Source organism: Vombatus ursinus, unplaced genomic scaffold (assembly GCF_900497805.2).
Source record: "Vombatus ursinus unplaced genomic scaffold, bare-nosed wombat genome assembly UNPS02012811.1, whole genome shotgun sequence".
Classification (NCBI taxonomy): Eukaryota; Metazoa; Chordata; class Mammalia; order Diprotodontia; family Vombatidae; genus Vombatus; species Vombatus ursinus.
Window position 1 is genome coordinate 689,327 of NW_020952589.1, and position 20,450 is coordinate 709,776.

General features: G+C 46.4%; 1 protein-coding gene across 1 annotated transcript in view; it reads right to left on the bottom strand.

Moving 5' to 3' along the window:
- The window catches only part of CCDC33 (coiled-coil domain containing 33), a 183,342-nt gene that overhangs the window by 40,019 nt on the left and 122,873 nt on the right, over positions 1-20,450 (bottom strand). The window contains exons 12-13 of the mRNA XM_027858275.1: positions 4,858-5,000; positions 2,555-2,600 (exon numbers count right to left, since the gene is read on the bottom strand). Of these exons, the coding sequence (XP_027714076.1) occupies positions 2,555-2,600; positions 4,858-5,000 (189 nt within the window). The remainder of the gene's footprint in view (positions 1-2,554; positions 2,601-4,857; positions 5,001-20,450) is intronic.

A 20,450-nucleotide genomic window follows, 5' to 3' on the forward strand; every position in this document is an offset into this window, starting at 1 on the left:
TACATTTTTCTCTTTGCCCAGCAGAGGGAGGCCACCTCCCACAAGTGATCCTGCCTCAAGCTTGACCTTTTCTATTTGGAGGATCTGGGAGCTACTTTTTAGCTGTAGGGAAGAGGGACCTGGGCACCTTGAAGAACCCTGATTTATGGACCCTTTCCTATGGTGGAAGGGGCTGAGGGAGCTCCAGGACCTGACTCCTCTGAACATCTTCCTCCACCTCCCCACCAGCTCAAGGATGGAAATCATGGTGGACTTAAGAGTAGGAGCACTCAGGCTTGAATCCTACTTCCTACCTGTGTGGCCCTGGGTAAGTCATTCCCTCTTTGGGCCTTACTGTAAAATGAGTAAATTGGACTAGACGCCCTCTAAGCTGTCTATGATTCCAGAGAACCTCCCCAAGCCCTATCTCTACCCCTGTTCTTAGACAGGTAATCTATAATCTCTAGTGAGAGGAAGCCATGGCTTAGTGGGGAGGTGGAGAGAGCTGGAACCAGACCCAGAAGATCTGGGTTTGAATCCTGGTTCTGATATTTGTTAGCTATGTAACCATGGACAAGTTGTTAATTGCTCTGTACCTCAGTTTCCTCATCTGTTAAATGGGGGAAAAGTGCCTCGTAAACCTTATCCTCATAGAAACAGAAGCGGTTATTGTTGCTATCTACCAGCTTAGGAAAAAAATGAATTGGCCTAGAAGGAAACTCAGAGAAATGGAATCCATTCAGTCCCACCCCTGAATTTGAAGGGACCAGTATTCACACCACCCCTCCTTGCACAATTTCTTTCTTTAAATTTCTTTATTCCACTTGTTATTTCTATTCTATTCATTCTTTACTTTTCCCCCCAGAGAAACTTAAAGAGACTCGGGTTTTGGTAGAGGCTCTGTTAATTTCCTGTGTGACCTTAGGCAGGTCAATTTGACTTCTCTTGGCTCATTCTGCCTCAAGGGCTTTGGGAAAGATTTGAGGAGAGAGAATAGATAAGAAAATAAGGTGAGAAAATAAGAAGATAAAAAAATAATAAATAAGAAGAGTATAGAGTCATTCAACATCAAAGCCAGAAGGGTTCTTAGAAGCTCCCTTGGCGAATGCCATTCCCTCACTTTATCAATGGGGAAAATGAGGCCCAGACACATTCCTCCCCACCCCAGTCTAGAACTTGGATCCCATTTGAAGGTCCTTGGAAGGCCTGAAAACACCTAGCATGGTGGCATGCACACAGTAACATTTATGAGTCATGGATTCAAGTACAGTGTATAAATACAGATAAATACAGATTATTCCACGGGCAAGGAGCCTCACTGGTGAAGCTGGGAAAGCATCATGGGGTGATGGAGGGGAGTAGAGCAAGGGGCCAACCACAGGCCTGGGGCGGGCACCTTTAAGGTAAGACAGATGGCGTCTTGAGAGCACACATATGGAGGCATTCACTAGCAGGAACCCATGTGCTTTCACACCTAGAGCTCTCTGGGATCTAGGGGAAGTGGGAGAGCTGGTAAGCCCCTCCGGGCAGAAGCCCTGTCTCTCACAGTCTCGGGTTGGGTGCTAGGAAAAAAAACAAACAAGAAACCATTGTTTCCACCTATAGAGGAATGAAGCATTGCTGCAGCTTTTAGGGACTGGGAAACCGAGGCAGGGAGGGGATGTGGTCACCCATCGGACAACAGAAGCCAGAGCTGACTGTTAGATTATACAAGGGCTTTGAGCTATGTGGCTTCTAGTCATCCAGCCAGGTGGTCACTCAGTGAGTGAACAAGCATTTATTAAGTGTTGACTATGGGAGGAAAAAGTGCCCCGGGCTTCCTTCTCCACCTCACTTCCCGGTGAATTTTCCCCTCCATCAAGCACCAGGTTCTCTTTCTGAGAGAAAGTCTGGAGCTGGCGGGGACCTCAGAGGCCACCTAAGGCCAATGCCCTCATTTTGGAGGCTAAGGGACAGGAAGTGATTTGCCTGAGGTCACACAGGCTGTTAATTATCAGAGGTGGGATTTGAATGCATGTCTTATGACTACTGAGAATGATGCATAGGCCTGATGGCCAGTTGTTGGCCGACTCTGTGTGTATGTGTGATCTGGGATTTCATCCGTGTAAGGGAACTGACCCTTAATAAACTGAGGTCAATAGAGGTTGAGTAACTTGTCCAAGGTCACATAGGTAGTAGGTTTTGAACTTAGCTTTTCTGACTAAAGAGATATTTCTTAGCACACTATGCTGCCGTGATATACCTGCCCAACTGGAGGACCGTTCTGCTCAGTTTGCTAGCTGGTTCTCTCTGGCCTTCACACAGAGCTTCTGTTTTGCCTTCTCTTCCTTTCCTGTGTTACCTTTCAACTTTCAGAGAAATGTTCTCCTTGCCGACATATGCCTCCTCTCTCCCTCTGTACCCACTCATGCACTTGAGGGATCTCAAAACACCCGTAAACTGTCAGAGGCACTGGCTGATCAGCACAGGAAGCATCTGCCTCTGGGGGAGACTTAGGAAATGCAGCCCGCAGTGGTGCCCAGGAGAGGGCCCAGAAGTTCTGTCTGCCCACTGCATAGACCTCAGAGCTACTCACCTCATACAGATGGCCGTCGGTGTCTGAGGGTTCCGAATAATAAAGACTGCAGAGAATGAGAAGGTGGCCAGTCACAAGAGGGAAGTGGAGGCCCAGACCACTCTGGGGTGGAAGGAGATGCTCCCCAAAGGGGGCTCCTCTCCCACTCTGTTCCCATGAACAGCTCCTTGATCTAGAAATGATTGTCTCCTTGCTGCCTTTCCAGAGTTCAGCCACACCTATATCTCCCTATCCCCTCCTCCAGTCCTCAAGTCTGGGCTTCCTCACTGCCATGGAAGCCCTGGCTCCTTGGGTTTCTCCTGTGGTCCCTCAGATTCTCCAGACAAGCTTTGGGTTTTGAAAGTCAGAGCTATCCCCTGGCTGATTTACCTCCAACCAGCCGGGCCCATTTGCTTCCATCAGTTTTTCCCCTTATGCACTCCCCAGTCTTCTTTTTCCCCAAATGTCTCACTGGCATAGACATGATATTTTCCCATATTCTTTTTTTCCCTGACCTTTTAACTTCGCAGCCTTGGACCCATCTCCTCCAGGAAGTCTTCCTTGATACACACCAACCAATCACTAACCCTACGGCTCAGTATCTTCCCTCAGCATAATCACAATGTAGGCTCTCTCCCTCTCTCCATCACTCTCTCTCTCTGTCTCTCTCCCCCCTCTCTCTCCCTCTTCCCCTTCTCTTCCTCCTTAATCTTTCTCTCCTCCTCCCTGTTTCTCTCTCTCCATCTCCATATCTCCCCCTCACCACCTCTCTCTGTCTCGTCCCTCCCCCCTCTGTCCTTCTGCCTCTCCCTCCTCTCTTTTCTTCTTCCTCTCTGTCTCCCTCCCCCTTTCCATCTCTGTCTCTGTCCCTCCCTCCCTCTGTCTCTCCTTCTACTCTCTCTTTCCCCATTTACCACCCTCTCCCCTCTCCTCTGTCTTCCCCCTTTCTCCCCCAATCTCTTTCTCTCCCCCCCTCCCCCTCTCCATATATCTCTCTGTCTGTTTCTGCCTCTATCTCTCTGTCTCTCCCCTCTCTTCTTTCACCCTCCCTCTCTCTCCCTCTCCCCCCTTCCCCCCTCTACCTCACTCTCTCCCTCTCCTCCTCTATCTCCCTCCTTTCTCCCCCCATCTCTCTCTGTCTCTGTTTCTCTGTCTCTATCTCTCTGTCTCTCCCCTCTCTCCTTTCACCCTTCCTCTCTCTCCCTCCTCCCCTTCCCTCATCCTAACTTCATCTTTTCTCTCCCTTCCTCCTCTTCCTTTTAGACTATAAACTCCCTGAGAACAGAAATAAGGCCTTGTTTCTCCTCTGCACCCTTAGAGGTCTCAGTACAGGAGCAGGGTATTGCTGAGGTCTTACTTGACTCGTCGATTGTTGGCAGTAAAGAAACAAATACAGTCAAAGCGTTGGTTCTGACCCTGCTAGTTTGGAACGTGTGAGAACTGACAGTTTCTCTTTGTGCTTTCAATCAAGAAAGGTCTCAAGAAGCCAAATAAGGGGACTGTATAAACAGCTTAAGATACCAAATGATTCCCTTGACCCATTTATTTACATCCAATTAATTGATACGGTTTCTATGACAGCACAGAGTGGCTAAGAAGAAATTCTTGGTTATCTGATTGTTCTGTGAATCCGTATCCATCTCTAGCCCTTAAAGCAGGTCGGCGAAGGGCCTGCCAACACTGGACAACATTTTTTGGGTCTAAAATCAAAGGTTATTTAGTCTTACTCTCTCATTTTACAGATGAGGAAACTGAGTACCAGGGAAACTAAGTGACTTGCCCAAGGTCACATAGGTAGAAATTGATGGAGGCAGGATCCAAACCCAGGTCTTCTGACTTGAGAACCAGTGAACTTTCTGCTGATCTGCTTTGCCTCTGCTCTGGTTAGCCATGGTTACTATCAGTACTTCATAGGCCCCCAGATTTAGAGCTGGAAGGGGCCCAGAGATCAACTAGTCTAACTCATTCATTATACAGATGAGGAAACTGAGACTCAGAGAGAAGTGACATGCTCTAGGGGAACACAGGAGGTCCAAAACAGAGTTGGGATTTGAATCTGGGTCTCGGATACAGACTTTTTTTCTTACTACAATATGCTGCCAGCGCCCAAAGTTGAGCTTGAAGCTAATAAGCCTAGATTTGACAAAAATATTTGACAATTCAGGCTTGACCTCTGCCACCAACATTCTAAATTTGCAAGTGGATTTGGGATCCATCTGTTCTGGACGGGTCTTGTATGGGTGCTGGCCCTGAGCTCCCCTAGGGCCCTGCCTATGACTGTCCGCCCCCATGCCCACACCCACCAGCTCTAAAGTCCTCCATACCTGCTATACAGATGCACCTTCTCATAGGGCAGGTGAGAGTACTCATTTATCTCTTCACTGGGCCACACCTTGAAGGGCTGGGACCTTGACTGGATCTTGTGTACAACCTTCTGATGTGGCGGACGTGGGCTGAAATCTTCTAGCTGTGGAACCCAATCAAGTCACGGTCACCAGCCTGTGGCCTGAATGAGACCTCTCTGCCCTGTCCTTTCACACTGGCCTTGTCCCAGAGCCCTCTATCTGTAAGACTTCTCTAGGGTAGAGTTCCCAGGAAAGGGAATCCTTTTTATAAGAGGCAAAATGGAGGTTGGGAAGGTCAAAAAGAAATCAGCAGGGAATGATACGTCCTTAGGTTGGGCTGGCCTCATCACCTCTGAGAGGCTGCACGAGTGGCCCCACATGGGGGGCTGTCTGTTTAGCGTGTAGGGTCAGGTCCACAAGCAGGTTCAGTGAACACTAGTTGGGTGAAGGAATGTGTTTTCCCTCATGAGGGCTTTACATTTTTTTCCTTTTAGACCCAACCTGTGATTTCATTGGTTTAGGGAAATTCTAGTGAAGACATCCCTTCTTTCAGTGCAGTGATGTGTCTGGGGTCACACAATCAGCAGAATCTGAACCTTGGTTTTCCTGACTCCAAGGTCAGCTCCCTAAACTATACCAGTCCATCTGCCAGGCTGCCACCATCAGGGCTTGGACAAGTAGATGTCAGCAACCTGGAATTGAGGATGTCTGCTCCCCTGTGATGTGAGATCCAGGGGGAGAAAGTCACCTTGGAAATGGGCCTTTCTCCACCCAGAGAGGGCCAGGAGGGGGATGAAGGGCAGAGATGAGGAGGCCACTGATGCCTCAGTGGTTCTTTATTGTGCCCTCTGCTACCTCCCTTCCCAGCCCTTCCCTCAATCTCAGTGTGGGGAGGGGTGGAAAGGGAGGACCCAGGGAAGTGCTCTTTCTTGAAGTGCCATTTTTCTACTAACAAAGCATCTTCTTTATAGACATATCCAGGCTACATGACCCTGGGCAAGTCACTTAATATCTCATCTGTGGAAATTCAGATTTTAGAGCAAGCACCCATTTTGCAAAGCAGCTCATCTCTTTTTCCTGACCCTCTAGTCAAGGAGCTCCTTACTTATTAAGCACCTGCTGTATGCCCAAGCCAGGAGGGAATCTGGGAGGAGGATGCCAGTGGTCTAGGGATTTCTAAATATGACTGGGAAGATAGGAGAGACCCACATAAGTCAGAGCAGACACCAGGGACTAGAATTTTGGGGCTCAGATTCTGATCAGAAACCAGAGGAGGGAGAGTCTAAATGTGCATCAGTGTGTGGGACAGGCAGAAGTAGCAGGGGGTATGGCATCCTGAAACATCCTAAGAAGGGAAAGATCATGAAGGATGTGGGAGACAGTCAGGACATTGAGGATAATGAGAACACTGACTTGGATGGCTCAGAGTCTGTATAAGAGCACAGTGGGAAATGGATTTAGAGAAGGCCTTTGGGGAGGGTGGGAGCTTGAGCGGAGTGGGGGGGCCTTGAATGCTGGGCTGAATTTCAATTTAATTCTGAGATAGTGGAAAGTACCCTAGTCTGGGAAGAGAAGAAATCTGGGTTCTAATCTTGATTCTATCAGTAATCAGCTGAGTGACCCAGGACAAGTCATTTCCCTTCCTCTGGGTCTCAGTTTTCACATGGATAAAGTGACAGGGGTGGGGTGGGGTGTCTGATTAGACAGTCTCTGATCTTCCTTGTAACACTAAGATCCCACATTCTGAAAGCTGTACATGGTTTTTAAGCTGGTAGCTCAGTGGGCCTTGGGTTGCCTGTGTCTGTCTGGTCCTTCCTCTAGCCTTATGCAGATTTACCCTTCTTGGTCTCAGCACCTGGAATATTGGGACTCCTTGGGTCTAAAATACCAGCTGCTTGTGTCCAGTTGGACTTAATGTCAGGATCTTAATTCCTCAGCTAACAACATGCAAATGAATGCAAATGAGAGCTTTAAATTAGGTTAAGGTCATAGGGAGCTTGGGGGAGGATGGGAACAATGGGCATTGAGTTCTCTCAGTCAGCATTTAGCTGACTAGTAGATTGAAGGGTATTTGTTCAGTCCCCATTCAGTAGTTAAAGAAAAAGGAGCAAAAAAAAAGTCATTCCAGTACATTTTCCCTTTTCCATTTAAAGCCCACCTACTTTGCCTAAATGTGCTGTGTAAATTTGCTTTTATAGTTTTAATGGTAAATGGAGGGTGGGTCTGGGGAATAGCAGTAGCTCCTATTTCTAAAGCTCTCCACGAAGACTCACAGCTCCAGAAAAGCAACCAGGATCAAAACCACTATCGCCCTCATTTTACGAATAGGGAAACTGAGGCTCATACAGGTGAGGATGTTGCTTCCCCAAAGGCACACAAACCAAACAGTGTCAGAGTTAGGACTGAAACCCACAGCTCACTAAGTCCACTGTTCTTTCCACTCCTCCACACTGCCCCTCACATGTTTCTCCCCAGTTGTTCCAAAGCTTCCTCATCAGTAAAATGAAGGGAGTTGAACACCTAGATCCTAGGATATACTCCCCCCCCTGCCAGGAAGCATCTTCTTTTCCCCCTATGTATGCCTTTCTCAATTTCTCCCATCCTTCAAGGGTCAGCTCTGTTTCAAGGTCTTCGTCCTCTGAGAAGCCTTCCCTTACTACTGCAGCTCCAAGGGAACTCTACCTTTGCTAAACATCTTTGCCATTTCTTGGCCAGTCTTTAGTGTAATACCAGGTTCAGGAAGAGATGTACTGCCTCATAAAGTGGGGAGATGGGAAAGGAGACCCTTTTTACATCTCCTAACACTTTCCTACAACTTGGTCCATAAGTAGAATGTCGCACTTAAAACACACAGCATGGTAGGTTACTGAAAAATCTCAGAGCCAGAAGACAGCCCTGAAGTCATCTACTCTGACTGTCCATAGCACAAAAATTCCCTCTACAAAATTCCCAATGAGTGGCCATTCAACCTTGCCTTCAAGACTTCCAGTGATGAGGAGAAACTCACTGCTTCTCAAAGCAGCCAATTCTATGTTTTCGATCACCCTAACTACTATCTTGTCATTTGTCTTTGGCCTGCCCTCCTAACCAAGGGGTGGGCTCCCAAGGCAGGACTGTGCCTTCTCTTGCTGCCTGCCCCACAGAAGCAGAGATGCTCTGGAAGGAGGTGTGGATCAACTACAGCAGTATTATTCAGGTGAGGGAGAAGGGGAGTCATTTGAATGCATACCTGAAGCTCAGATTCTTCACCTTCACTTGGTCCCTGCTCCATTTCCATAGAACTCCTGAATCTCTCACTGGTCACCCATCATGGAACAGCCCTTCCTCCTCTCCCATCACCAAGTATGTCCCGAGCTCCAACTCATAGCTATGACACAGCCATCATAGGGTCTGCAATGGACCTTCTGGGCCATCCAGTTCAGCCCATTCCTTATGCCCATGGGGAAATCGAGGCCCCACCATGTTGAATGACTTGCCCTGGGTGACACAGGTAGTAATCCTCAGAATCAGGATTTGAACCCAGGTCTTCTGACTCTAGAGTCTTTTCACTGTGCCAAGCTGTGTAGCCCATGACCCCAGAGGCACTGAGGTGGAGCCACAAGATGGAGCAGAGGGCCATTGTCCCCAAGTCTTGTCCAGGTCCTAGAGTCCCCAGCTTACGCCCTTGGACATTCCCTTCTTGCCTCTTACATCATATCTAAATACAGTTAGGTTCCAAATCCTTCCCCTGTACAACCTTCTTCTTCCTTTCTTGTGTCTCACAGGCTCTCACTTTCTGAGTTGAACAACTCTGCCCTTTCTCCATCTTGTTTTACTTTATGTGAGCTAGGTCTCCCCTCCACCATCAACCCCTCCCAACTCCAACTCTTCAAACCTTAATTTGAACTCTCATCTTCTAGGAAGGCTTCCCAGACTAATCGCATGCAGATCTCATCAACCTCTTTCTTTGGCTGCCTCATTCCAGATGCCCCGAGAGGGCAAGACATGCCTTAAATATGGGGATCCCTCTGGGCTAGGAGATGGATGAACCAACCACTTCTTCATGGGAAAGTCAAGGTGGCCAAGGAAAAGGGGGGAGAGAGGAATAATCAGTTCCATGATGGGATGATCCCTTCAAAAAGATATTAGAATCACCAAGTATCACATCTCCCCCTCTCCCTATCAGACCTCTTGGGCCTTGAGGAATTTCCCCAAGACTCTCTTAGGTCAGTACTGGTAGCCCCCATCTTCCTCTTCCTCCAAGATCTAAAGGGTTTACCATCCTCCAGGACACTGTAGCACCCCTACCATCTCTGCTTTCATCTCTCCAGCCTGATTCAATACCTACAGTAGATGACTCCGGCCGATAGTAGTAGGCCATTTTCTGTGGTCATTGGACCCGTGACCTGGTCCACATCTGCCTTGGCTCTCCCTGTAATCTGTTGACATTGATGCTAGACTTACACCTTCCTTCCACCCCAGACGACACCTTTCCCAGCTCTGAAATGCCTCATTCTCATTGCCAGGTAGCACCATCCCAACACACCTGCCCTGGAATGAGTCAGCATGCATCTTCCCCCAGTGTCTATCCCTCACTGGGACTTCCCCACAACAGCCCCTATCCCAAAGCCTATAGTCAGGAGGATTAGACTTACTGTAGGGGTGACAGAAACAGTGGGGCTTTCAGCTGGGTTGGGGTCAGCCTGAGATACTGGAGGAAGAGGGGAGTCTGGTGTGAGCATACTTTTCCTTCAGTTGTTGGGAGTCTCTCAAGAGCTGATTCCCTGGAGCTGTTGCTACAACAAGGATCCCTGCCCGGCGACAGCAAAGCAGGACGCAGGTGAAGCCCAGCTCCTCTGAGGCCTGAACTGGCACTGCTCCAGGGAAGCTGGAGAGGGCCAGGGGGGAGCTGCACAAGGGGCAAGGCTGGCCCTGAAGAAACAGGGTCCAGGGTGAGTCATGTTGGCACCTAGACAGGCCTCTGGGATGAGGAGGGCTGGGGGAGAACCCCGGGTCTTTTGGGCTTCTGATCAAAAATGGACAAAGGTGGATTTTTGAGTGCTAGACTGGTGATCTTGGTATCATCAATGCTTGGCAAATTATAGACCTCATGACTAAAAGGATGGTTTGTGAGCACTAAGAAATGAAAGGAGTCATTCATTACAGATGTCATGGAATCTGTAAGAAGAGAACAGCTTTGTTTTCCTTTCCATCAGAGTTCCTGGATTCCACAAAAGTCCTACTATGGTTCTGTATCATGGAGTTGAGGTAGCGAGAGTTTCTTAAGAGTAGTAAGCATAAGTTCTGGTTGAGAACACACATTAGAGGACCTGGGCTCTAATCCCACTTACTACCTGTGGGACCTTAGACTAATCACTCTACCTCATTGGACCTCGGTTTCCCCATCTGGAAAATAAGGGAGGTTGGACTGACTGACCTTTGAGGTCCTTTCAGGGCTCTAAATCTTCGACCCTACAAAGCTGGAGAGGCATAGAAGGTCCAGCTGCCCAAATTCCACCCTAATTAGAGAAAGGCCCACCCAATGCTGCTAACTAATGCGTTTTTGAGCCCTAGTGACCTATTAAAGAAATTCTTCAGCACTTGAACGGAGCTGTGTTTTCACTGATGTGGGCCCTCCATCAGCCAACGTAGATCACAAACTACCAGTTCCTTCTTATCTTGAGTGAATCTTCCATAAAAGACCTTCCCGGCACTGAGAAAGCCTTCTGCTAGATCTTCTAACATTCTGTAGGCACCTACGCACCATTTGGGTTGTCTACACCATGTCCCACCCACCTCCTTTCCTGACTATACATTTCCTTGATGATGTATTTTATGTCACTTCTTGCACACAAGCCATTATTGATAATATTGGGCAACCCATTCACCCCTGTCATGAGGCTTCCCATTGTGCTTGCAGGGGAAGGGTGGTCACAAACAATTCTCATTCTTTGAATGTGTATTGCGACTCATAGTCAGATGGCAACATTGGGAGAATATTGGTGTTAAGGAACATTTTATGTCAAGAGGCAGAAGTATAGATTTCCCAAATGCAATCCCTCCACTTTCTTCATCTTATTTAATTCTAGATCCCCCTAATTGTCCAATAGCATCTCTACTGGTAGCCTAACTCAGTAGGCTGCTCATTCAACTGTAGGACATAATCTGGGCACCCACTTGGTTTTTTGTGTGATTGCCAGGCTGATTTCTTTTGAATGGCCAGAGATCTCATTGAGATGGCTCTGGAGTGTTCTGGGCCTCAGTGGATTAAGTTCCACATAATCTACAGAATCTATAAATGCTGCAGGGAAGCAGGTTATGTGCCAGCAAGTGGATGACCTGAATGTTATGCTGGTATCTATAAATTATTCAGAGAACGAGAAGATGGCTTCTAGTACTTTGGGTAGATCTCCAAAGGATGATTTAAGGAAGGATATGGATGAGAATTACACAGGATGAAAAGTGCGATCTGTACAAGGTGGGGAGACAGCTCATTGATAAGATTATGGAGCCATTTGGATGCCATGTAAATACTTATTCCCTCCCCTTCCCTCTTGAAGTATTAACCTAGTCTGTATTAGGGACCTGCCATAAACTCAATAAGCCCAGATTTTAGCCCTGAACTTGATGTAATTCATGAAATTGACATGGAAAAAATGTGAGGGGTATGAGCTAGAGTCAGGTAGACTTGGAACTGTTTGACCAGCCAGACCCAGTGATTGTTGATTAGTGGACCAGTGTTAATCTGTGGCAGATGTGTGCACGTGAAAATTCATTAGTGGATTGCTAGCTCATTATAGATCAAGAAGGCATCATGGCAGCCCTCAGAGTTAAGCTTCCTTTCTTTGGCCACATTAACAGAAGCATGAGAGAGAAGCAGTATGGGACAACCTTGGCTTCAGGAAGACCTGGGTTCCAGACCAGCTACTGATGCCTGCTGACTATGGAATTCTGAGCAAGTCACTCAACCACTCAATGCCCCTGGGCAGCTCTAAGACTCTATATTGCAGAGTGGTTGCTGGTCTGCCTTGATAAGTGACTTCCCTTAATGGGAGTTCCTTACACCAGTGAAATTACAGGGCTGGACCAAAAAAAAACCAAAACCCCAGAACCAAAGAGGTTGTAATCTCTGGTGTACTCTGCCTTGGTCAGACCACAGATAAGTATGTTCAGTTCTAGGCTGAGATACTGACAAGCTAGAACATAGACTGTGTCATGAGGACAGTAACCATGAAAATGAAAGCACTTGAAGCCAAATATCAGAGCTTGAGGGGACTGGGTATATTTAATATGGAAGTAGAGGAAATTGAGGGTGAGGAGTGGGAGATGTTCTCAGAGACCTGAAAGGCTCTTGTGAGGAAGGGCATTAAACTTTATTTGCTTGGCCCCAGAGTACAGAACAAGAGCTAATGGGTAGAAGTCAGTCAGATTTTGACTCATTGAAGGTAAGATTATGTTGTTTTTTAATCTTTCTCTCCCTAGTTCCTAGAACTGTGCCTTGCACATGGTAGGAACTTAATGTATACATATACTGAGGCTGAATAAATGGTTTGATGTAAGGAAAAATTAGATCATAGTGACTGGCTATTTAAAAGTGCGATGAGATGCTTCCGTAGGTTATGGGATTCCCATCTCTGCTTTCCTCTTGATGGTCCTAAGATGCCCTCAAGGTAGGACCCTGTCGATGTTTAGAGTTGTTTCTCTATGTGTCTTCATGCCAAAGTAGAGGATGGAGACATCTGGCATAGCAAAGGTACCTTGTGAATACAGCACTAGGTGGTCCAGGAATATGGGGGAAGCCTTGAGGGTCTCTAGAATTAGAAAAGGACCATTAGGCATTGGATCACGAAATGCTTAGGCCTAGGGGATCAGTATAAAGAACACTGGATCTGAAGTTAGAACACCTGGGTTCAAATCCTTCATTTCTTCCCTCTTCTCTCTCCTCCTTCCCCTCCCCCCTGCCCCACTGATACCCTGCTCTGCCAATTGCTCCCTATGTGATCTCAAGCAAGTCACTTCTGGGTCTCTCTGGGTCTCAGTTTCCTCATCAGTATAATGAGGCAACTAGACTAGTTGACCTCTATAATCCCTTGTAGTTCTGTGTCACCCTGGTTACTGCTGTCCCATACTTCTCAAACCCTGCTAGTCAAGTCTTCCACTAACTCACCCCAACCACTTTCTCTGTACTGAGTAGATTCTCCATTCTCCCCTCAACCCACCCCCATTCCATACCACCAAGTAGCAGCTGGTCTTGGCAGTTACTGAACCTCGTGTACAGCAGTATCCTTCCTACTTCCTTGACAGCTCTACATAATCTGAGAGAAACATCGCTCCTAATCAATGACTTCCTACATGAGCTGATCCCAACGAGGGGAGAACGATAAGAGGAGAAGCAATGTAACATAGCAAAAAGAGCACTGATTTTAGGTGAATGATGTAACTTCCTTTAGGGCCTCAGTTTCCTCAACTGTATAGTGAGGGGGTTGGACCAGATCAGCAGTCCTAACATTGTGTCATGGAACCCTCTGACAATCTATATACCCCTTATCAGAATAATATTTTAATGTATAAAATAAAATGCATAGGATTATAAAGGAAACCAATTATCTTAAAATAGAAAAATATATTTAAAAGACCAAGTTCACAGACCTTGGGTTAAGAACCCTTGGATTAAATGATCTCCAACACTATGGTCCAATGAACTTTTCTTCCGTGATGAAGATGGTATTCCCCTGCCTGCCAAACCTGAGGCATCCCAAAGCTGCTGACATTCAGCTGCAAACTTATCTTTCTTTTTCATGATCATTACCATCATCATCATCATCAGGTAATGTCTATTAAGTCTTCATGGAGTTGAAATCCAACCTTCTAAGTCCATCTCCTGGGACTCCAGGCACTGACATGCTCTTAAAATAGGGATGTGACTCAGTGAGACTGTTCTTGAGACTGTAGCTTATCTCGTGCTTACATCCCCACCCCCTGGGGCAAATGTGTAGGCTCTGGGACTGTGCTGAGTATAGGCACAGATGGACCACCCCACTGGGACATTCCCAAAGTGAGGGTAATCATCGGAATACCACAAAACACACACAAATGCTTAGGGACCTCACCAGACACTGTGTTTGCATGGTCTGACCATGCTCAAAAACCTCAGCTGGCTATTCCTAGATTATCTTTACATGAAATCACTGCAAATTGCCTAATGGGATGCCCAGATTTATCTGAGGCAGTGGACTGAAGGCTTGACCCCAAGGGGCTGTAAATTGACCCTGAGAGGTGTATGATCAACCAATCAAAGAGGGAGAAGACAGGTCAAACCATTCCTGCCACCCCACAGTAGCTCATGGTGAAGCTTGTCTAAAACACAATCATATCTACCCTTATCTTTCAACACTGCCCTTCACTCTACCTCTTCAATACTGTGAAAATTTCAAAACGTCCTCCTTCTGACTAATACGTAACTAACACCCAAGCATTGGGTGAATTATCCCCCTTTCCCAACATCCACAGCTCCCTGACTCCCAGATGACCTCAGAGCTGTGTCAGGAACCCTCCCCTGGGACTCCGTGGTCTGAGACGGTGACTGGTAAGAGCCTTTCCTCTCCCCATTTCATTTTGGGTGGGACAGACTGAGTCACACAGGAAGGGCTTTCAAGTAGGCACTGACAGATTATGATATTGTGGGCTGCATCACAGACTGTAGATTATTTGCACAGATCTTTCCCCTCAAACCCATCCCTCCTCAAAACTTCCCTGTATTATCAAGGTCACCACCATCCTTCCATTATTCCAGATTCAGAGCCTCCGTGTCATTTTCAACTTCTCTTTCTCATCTTCTATATCTAGTCAATAGTCAAATCTCACTTCTACCTTTACAATTGTTTGTATTTGTCCCTTTCTCTTTACCCATGTGGTGACTACTGTGGTTCAGACCTCCCTCCCATCTTACCTACCTGTTACAATAGTTTACTAATTGGATCTTTCCGAGTCAAATATCAGCCCTTTCTAATCCATCCTCCATAAAGTGGTCAAAATGATTTTCCTAAAACTCAGGTCTGATCATATCTCTTCCCTACTCAGTAAAATCCAGTGGCTCTGTATTGATCCTAGAATAAAACATGATTTCCATTTTGAGTTCATACTACAAAATGTTATTTTTGTATTAAGTTTCATAATGCATGTATTTATTAGTAGAGTAATGCACACACATGTATGTGTAATGTATAAATAAGGTATGAAGCAGATCCTAGCTATGCAGGAAGGGCATGGGCTTTCAGTCCCACTGTTAGGGATTTTAAAACTCACCAACAGGGAAAGCCCAGAGAGCTAGAAGATGAGTGAAGCTCGGTCTTGGGCAGAGGAATCTGAGGAGTGTCTGGGCATGTACACATGTATAAATATATACATACACACATTTGCTCCCTTGCTGGAATGTAAGCACCTTGAGGACAGGGCCTGCCTGTTTTACTTTTTTTCTTTGTATTCCCAACAGCTGAGAAGATGCCTGGCATACAGTAGGCACTTAATAAATGCTTAGTGATTGATGACTGGTGTGTGATGAAGTGTTAGGTTATGTGGCACCAATTCTAGGACCACAGACCATAAGAGGTGAAAGGAACCTTAGTTATCCACTCTAAGTGTTTCATCTTACAAATGGAGGCTCTGGAATAGCAAAAGGTATTGGTAAGAGTGAAGGCACACATATGGTGTGTATGGGGGGGATGATCAGAACACACATGTCTTATGACAATCTCTGCAGTCGATTGATTCAACAAACATTTATTTTCTACCTACTATATTTGTTGGGCGGAGTGCTCATGCTGGACATACAAAGATTGAATTTGATACGCTGTCCTTGGGCAGCTCTTCCTTTCCATAGCCTTTTCCCTCCTATCTGTGCTCCCCTCTCTTCTGACCATTCTGTTCCCCAAATGACCCATTAGCCTTAGCCTTCTCCATGCTCAGTCTCTGCTGCTCTCTCATCCTCAGTACATGGAACTTAATGAGGTGGGCTCCTGGGGGTTAATCACAGGGCCAAGTCAAATTATGACCCAGCACAGGCTTGCCTCTCATTTCCATTCCTTGGATCTTGAGATGGGAGCTCAGAGCTCCTCCTTAGATATTGCCGCTTCAGCTTTCTTTGCCCTAATGAAGGTCTCTCCTGCTTCCCAACAAGCACAATGGAGTTCTAAGGCAGCAAAGGGGGTGGGGTGGGGACATTGCCAGTTCTCTCCTGCTGGATGGGGACCACCAAGGCTCTCCATCAGGCTGAGATCCAATTGAAAAGGAGGGGCTTGCTAATAACTTGCTGCACGAGCCTGGGTAACTTGCTTGTTGGTTATTTGACATTTCTTAAAAAAATCAACGTTGGAAATGGAATCATAGATGATGTAATTATCAGATTTGCAGATGACCCAAATCTGGGAGAGATGGATGATGGGGCCAGGATCTGAAAAGATCTCAACAGGATAGAGGGATAGGCCAGTACGAATAGATTAATAGAGACAAGTGTAAAGTCCTGCACTTGGGCTGATAAAAATAAACTACCCAAGTACAAGATGGGGAAGCTATGACTATACATGGGAATTCAGGGTGAAAAAGATCTGGGGGGCTTAGTGAGGTATCAGCTCAATGTGATTCCACAGTATGAAATGGTAGCTCAAAAGAGCTAAGATGATGTTAGATTGTGTGGAGAGGTGTGGTGTCCAGGACAACTAGTGAAGGGGAGGGTTCTGTCTGGATCACACTTAGAATCATATTCAGTTCAGGGCGTTTCTTTTTCGCAGCAATCTGGACAAGGTGAGACACATCTAGAGGTTTATGACCAACTTGTGAGAGGACCAGAGACCTTGCCGTAAGAGGATTTAGCTTGGAAAAAAAAGAAGACCCACAACTGGGGTGGAAGGGAGGGGCATGATAGTCATCTTCAAGTATCTGAAAGACCACGAGGAGGCAGAGGGATTCGGACAGTTTAGTTTGGTCCCAGAGGGGAGTGTCAGGAGCCATAGTCAGGAACCACAGACAGGAGATTTTTGGCTTGATGCAAGTGGAAAACCCTCTAAGAGCTAACACTCACCAAAAGGGTGACGGACTGCTATGGTAGGTACTGAGCTCCTTATCACTAGAGACCTTCAAGTGAAGGGATGGTGTTGAGGGAGATTTCTGCTCTAATGCAAGTTGGGCTAGATGGTGTCTAAGATCCTTTCCAACTCTAGAATTCTAAAATGTGACCTTCTCAGGGTCTCAGTTTCCCCATTTATAAATCGAAGAGGTTGATGATGGTCATGGGGAAGCTGGAGACAGGGAAAGTTCCTGGAACCATGAACTGAGCACTGTATTTTTTTTTTGTTAGATAGATGTAAAGTGCTACTTTCCATCTATAAAATAAAGACTAGGTGATCTCTAATGTCCTTTCCAACTTTGGGGAAAATATGGCTTTATGAATCTGCATCCTAACAACTTGCCAGTGAGGTGTGCCCGTATATCTTTATACATGCATATGTACATATATGCATTTAAGTATATGGATCCCTATGTGTTAATACACATATTTCTGTCTCTATGCATCTCTGTGTAAATGCACATTATCTACTCACTATAGAGCCTGAACACTAAAACCTTGACCCCAAACCTTGACCATACTCCAGAGTTTCAGGGTCCTATCTTACTCCTTTGATGCTTCTGCAGAGAGCTTTGAAAGGAATGAACAGATTGTGGCTTCTCGTAGGTTGGGCTCTTTTGTCAAATAGATGGGTAAACTGAGGCTCAGGATAGAACAGGAAGAATCTTTTCCCTTTCCCAGCTCCAGCCTCTGAGGTTATAACTCCCTCTCTCCTTAAGCTTCTCATCTAGGGTGAGGTGTATTTCTAGACGGGAAGAGGATACAGAGCCATAGGGACATAGACGGGGCTCGGGGAAATGGTTGTCCCATTTCCCCCCAAGTGCCCTGACCTCAGCTTCTTCTGGTTGTGCCCTCTTGGTCTCCTCTTCAATGAAATGGACTATGGCATGCTGGTCTTCCCAGGCCATGTGGGGGCCCCAGCTGAAGGCCAAAGCCCCATTGGCCGATCCCTGGGGGCCTGGAGCCGCCCAGCTCTCCGCCAGCTCTGAAGTCTGGGGCACAGACCTCGCTCCTCCTACCACTCAGAACCAGGCTGCTTATCGATTTGATGTCCTCCCTCCTGCAGGCGGGCCATGAATTTTTCATCAAAGGCTCTGTAGACTTTGGGAAGCGTGCAATTAAAGGCCCCATCAATAATGCACCACACTGCGGCTGGCTGGCTCTCCCGTCTTAGACTCAGCCCCAGCCCCAGCCCCAGCTGTAGATTTCAGGCTAGTAACTGCAGCTTTGGGGAAATGGTAGAGGCTGAGCTCCCAGCAATCTCCCCGATTCTGTTATTTTGTGACTTGCCTTGCTGCGATTTGTTTCTCCTACCAACTTAAGAAAGAAGTCTGGGGGCCTGGACTGTGGAGAGGGGAGAGAAGACAAGAATCCGTGGGACTTTAGGATAATTGCAAATGATTCACTGCTTACAAAGCCCAGCAAGGACTGTGGTGTCTGGGTGGAGCCGCCAGAAGCCCCCTCTCCTGAAAATTAGTTCATCTGGGACCTCTTCCTGTACCCCACCCGGAGAGGCTAGGGCAACTCACAGAGAAAACTTGTGATGACAAAGGGAAGAATTGCTGAGTGACCTTGGGCATGTCATTTCATGTATTTTGGGCCTCAGAATTCCCATCTGTAAAGTGAAGGGATTATCAGGTGTTCTTGACCTGTGCTAAGTCATGGCCCTCCTTGGCAGTTCTGGTGAAGATTATGGATCCCTCCTCAGAATAACGTTTTTAGATACATAAAAATAAAAGACATAGGAAATAAATTATATTGAAATGTGGTTACATGTAGTTTTAAAAATTTGTTTTAAAAAGTTCACCGATCCCAAGTTAAGAACTGCTGGGTTAGCTGATCTCCAAGGGCCTCTCTGCTCCCCAGCTCCAGAATGCTGTGATTTTAGAAGGTTATTTCTTAAGATCACAGCTTTGTGATCCTGAAGGGAGTCCATCTAGGGGCCAATCTCCTCATTTTTACAGATAAGGAAACTGAGGCCCAACGAAGTAAAATGACTTGCCTAAGATCACACAGGTGTAAGGGATAAATTTGAAGTCATGAGAATGACTGAAGTCTCAGAATAAAGTAAGACCAACTCCTGAGGAAGTTCCTTGGAGCTACTCCACCCTCTCTGGGCTTGTCCATCTATCCATTTATTTATCCATCCATCCATCCATCCATCTATCCATCCATCCATCTACACACACATATAAAAAGTACATAAATGTGTATATATATGTATATATACATGTATATATATATATATACATGTATATATATATATATATGTATATGCACATCTCCCAATGGGTGGGATAAGAGGTTTCCAGAGATTTTTCCATGAGACCCATCTGATTTTAGAGAAGGAAGGGACCTTAAAGACGATTCTACTCAAACCTCCCATTTTACAAATGAGGAAACTGAGTCTTACAGAGGGGAAGCAACTTGGCTAAGGTCACATACAAGTTAGTGGCACAGTTGGAATTAGAACTCAGCTCTCTTGACTCCTTGTTGAGTGTTCTTTGCACAAATCCTCTACCCAGAGAACAAGGGAGATGAAGAAACATCTATGAGCTGAGATCAGGTGTCCCAGCACATAGCACAGACTCACTCAGAAACCCTTTACCTGCAAGCCCCCCCCCAACCTTTTTGACCTTCACGGTGACAGGAAGCAAAGGAAGAAGAGGAGAACTCTAGCTCCTGAAGGCTTAATGGAGTGGGAGCGGCAGGAAAGGAAGATGATGGTTGGAGACCAGTAAGGAGGATGATGCTTCTGGCTGCCCTCATTCCGAGGGGCCTATTCTTGAGCAATGGGGACTAGGAGCTGAATGGTGCTCTACATGTGAAACTACACTATTGGGAGAAGGGCTTGAGTTTTTTTGTTTTTTTTTTGAGGCAATTGGAGTTAAGTGACTTGCCCAGGGTCATACAGCTAGTAAGTGTCTGAGGACAGATTTGAACTCAGGTCCTCCTGACTCCAGGGTGGTGCTCTATCCACTGCACCACCTAGCTGCTCCCGCTTAAGTCTTAATAATGCCTTCTACAGAAATGTGGCCTAGATGCTGAGACTGGAAGCAAGAGATGGAAGAGAGCTTTCTACTTGTCCCTCAAGCAGCTGGGATTGGTTAATGCTGGAGTTCCAAGATGCCTGGGTTCTCATTTCCCTGTCAGATGTTTGTTACCTGGACTATTGGGAGTCTTTTGCAAATCTTGCAGGGAAGATAGCTAAAAATTTCTCCAACCTCCAGACTTTGAAAAATGAGTTTGGAGCTACAAAAACCAAAACAGCAGTTCTCTATTCCCCATCCCAGGCCATGCCTTCATCAACTCACCTTAGACTGTTACAATTCCCTCCTAACCAGTCTCTGTCTGTCTGTCTGTCCTCCTCTCTTTCCATCCATCTCTCCATCTTTCTCTCCATCTATCTGTCTGTCTATCTATCTATCTATCTATCTATCTATCTATCTATCTATCTATCTATCTATCTATC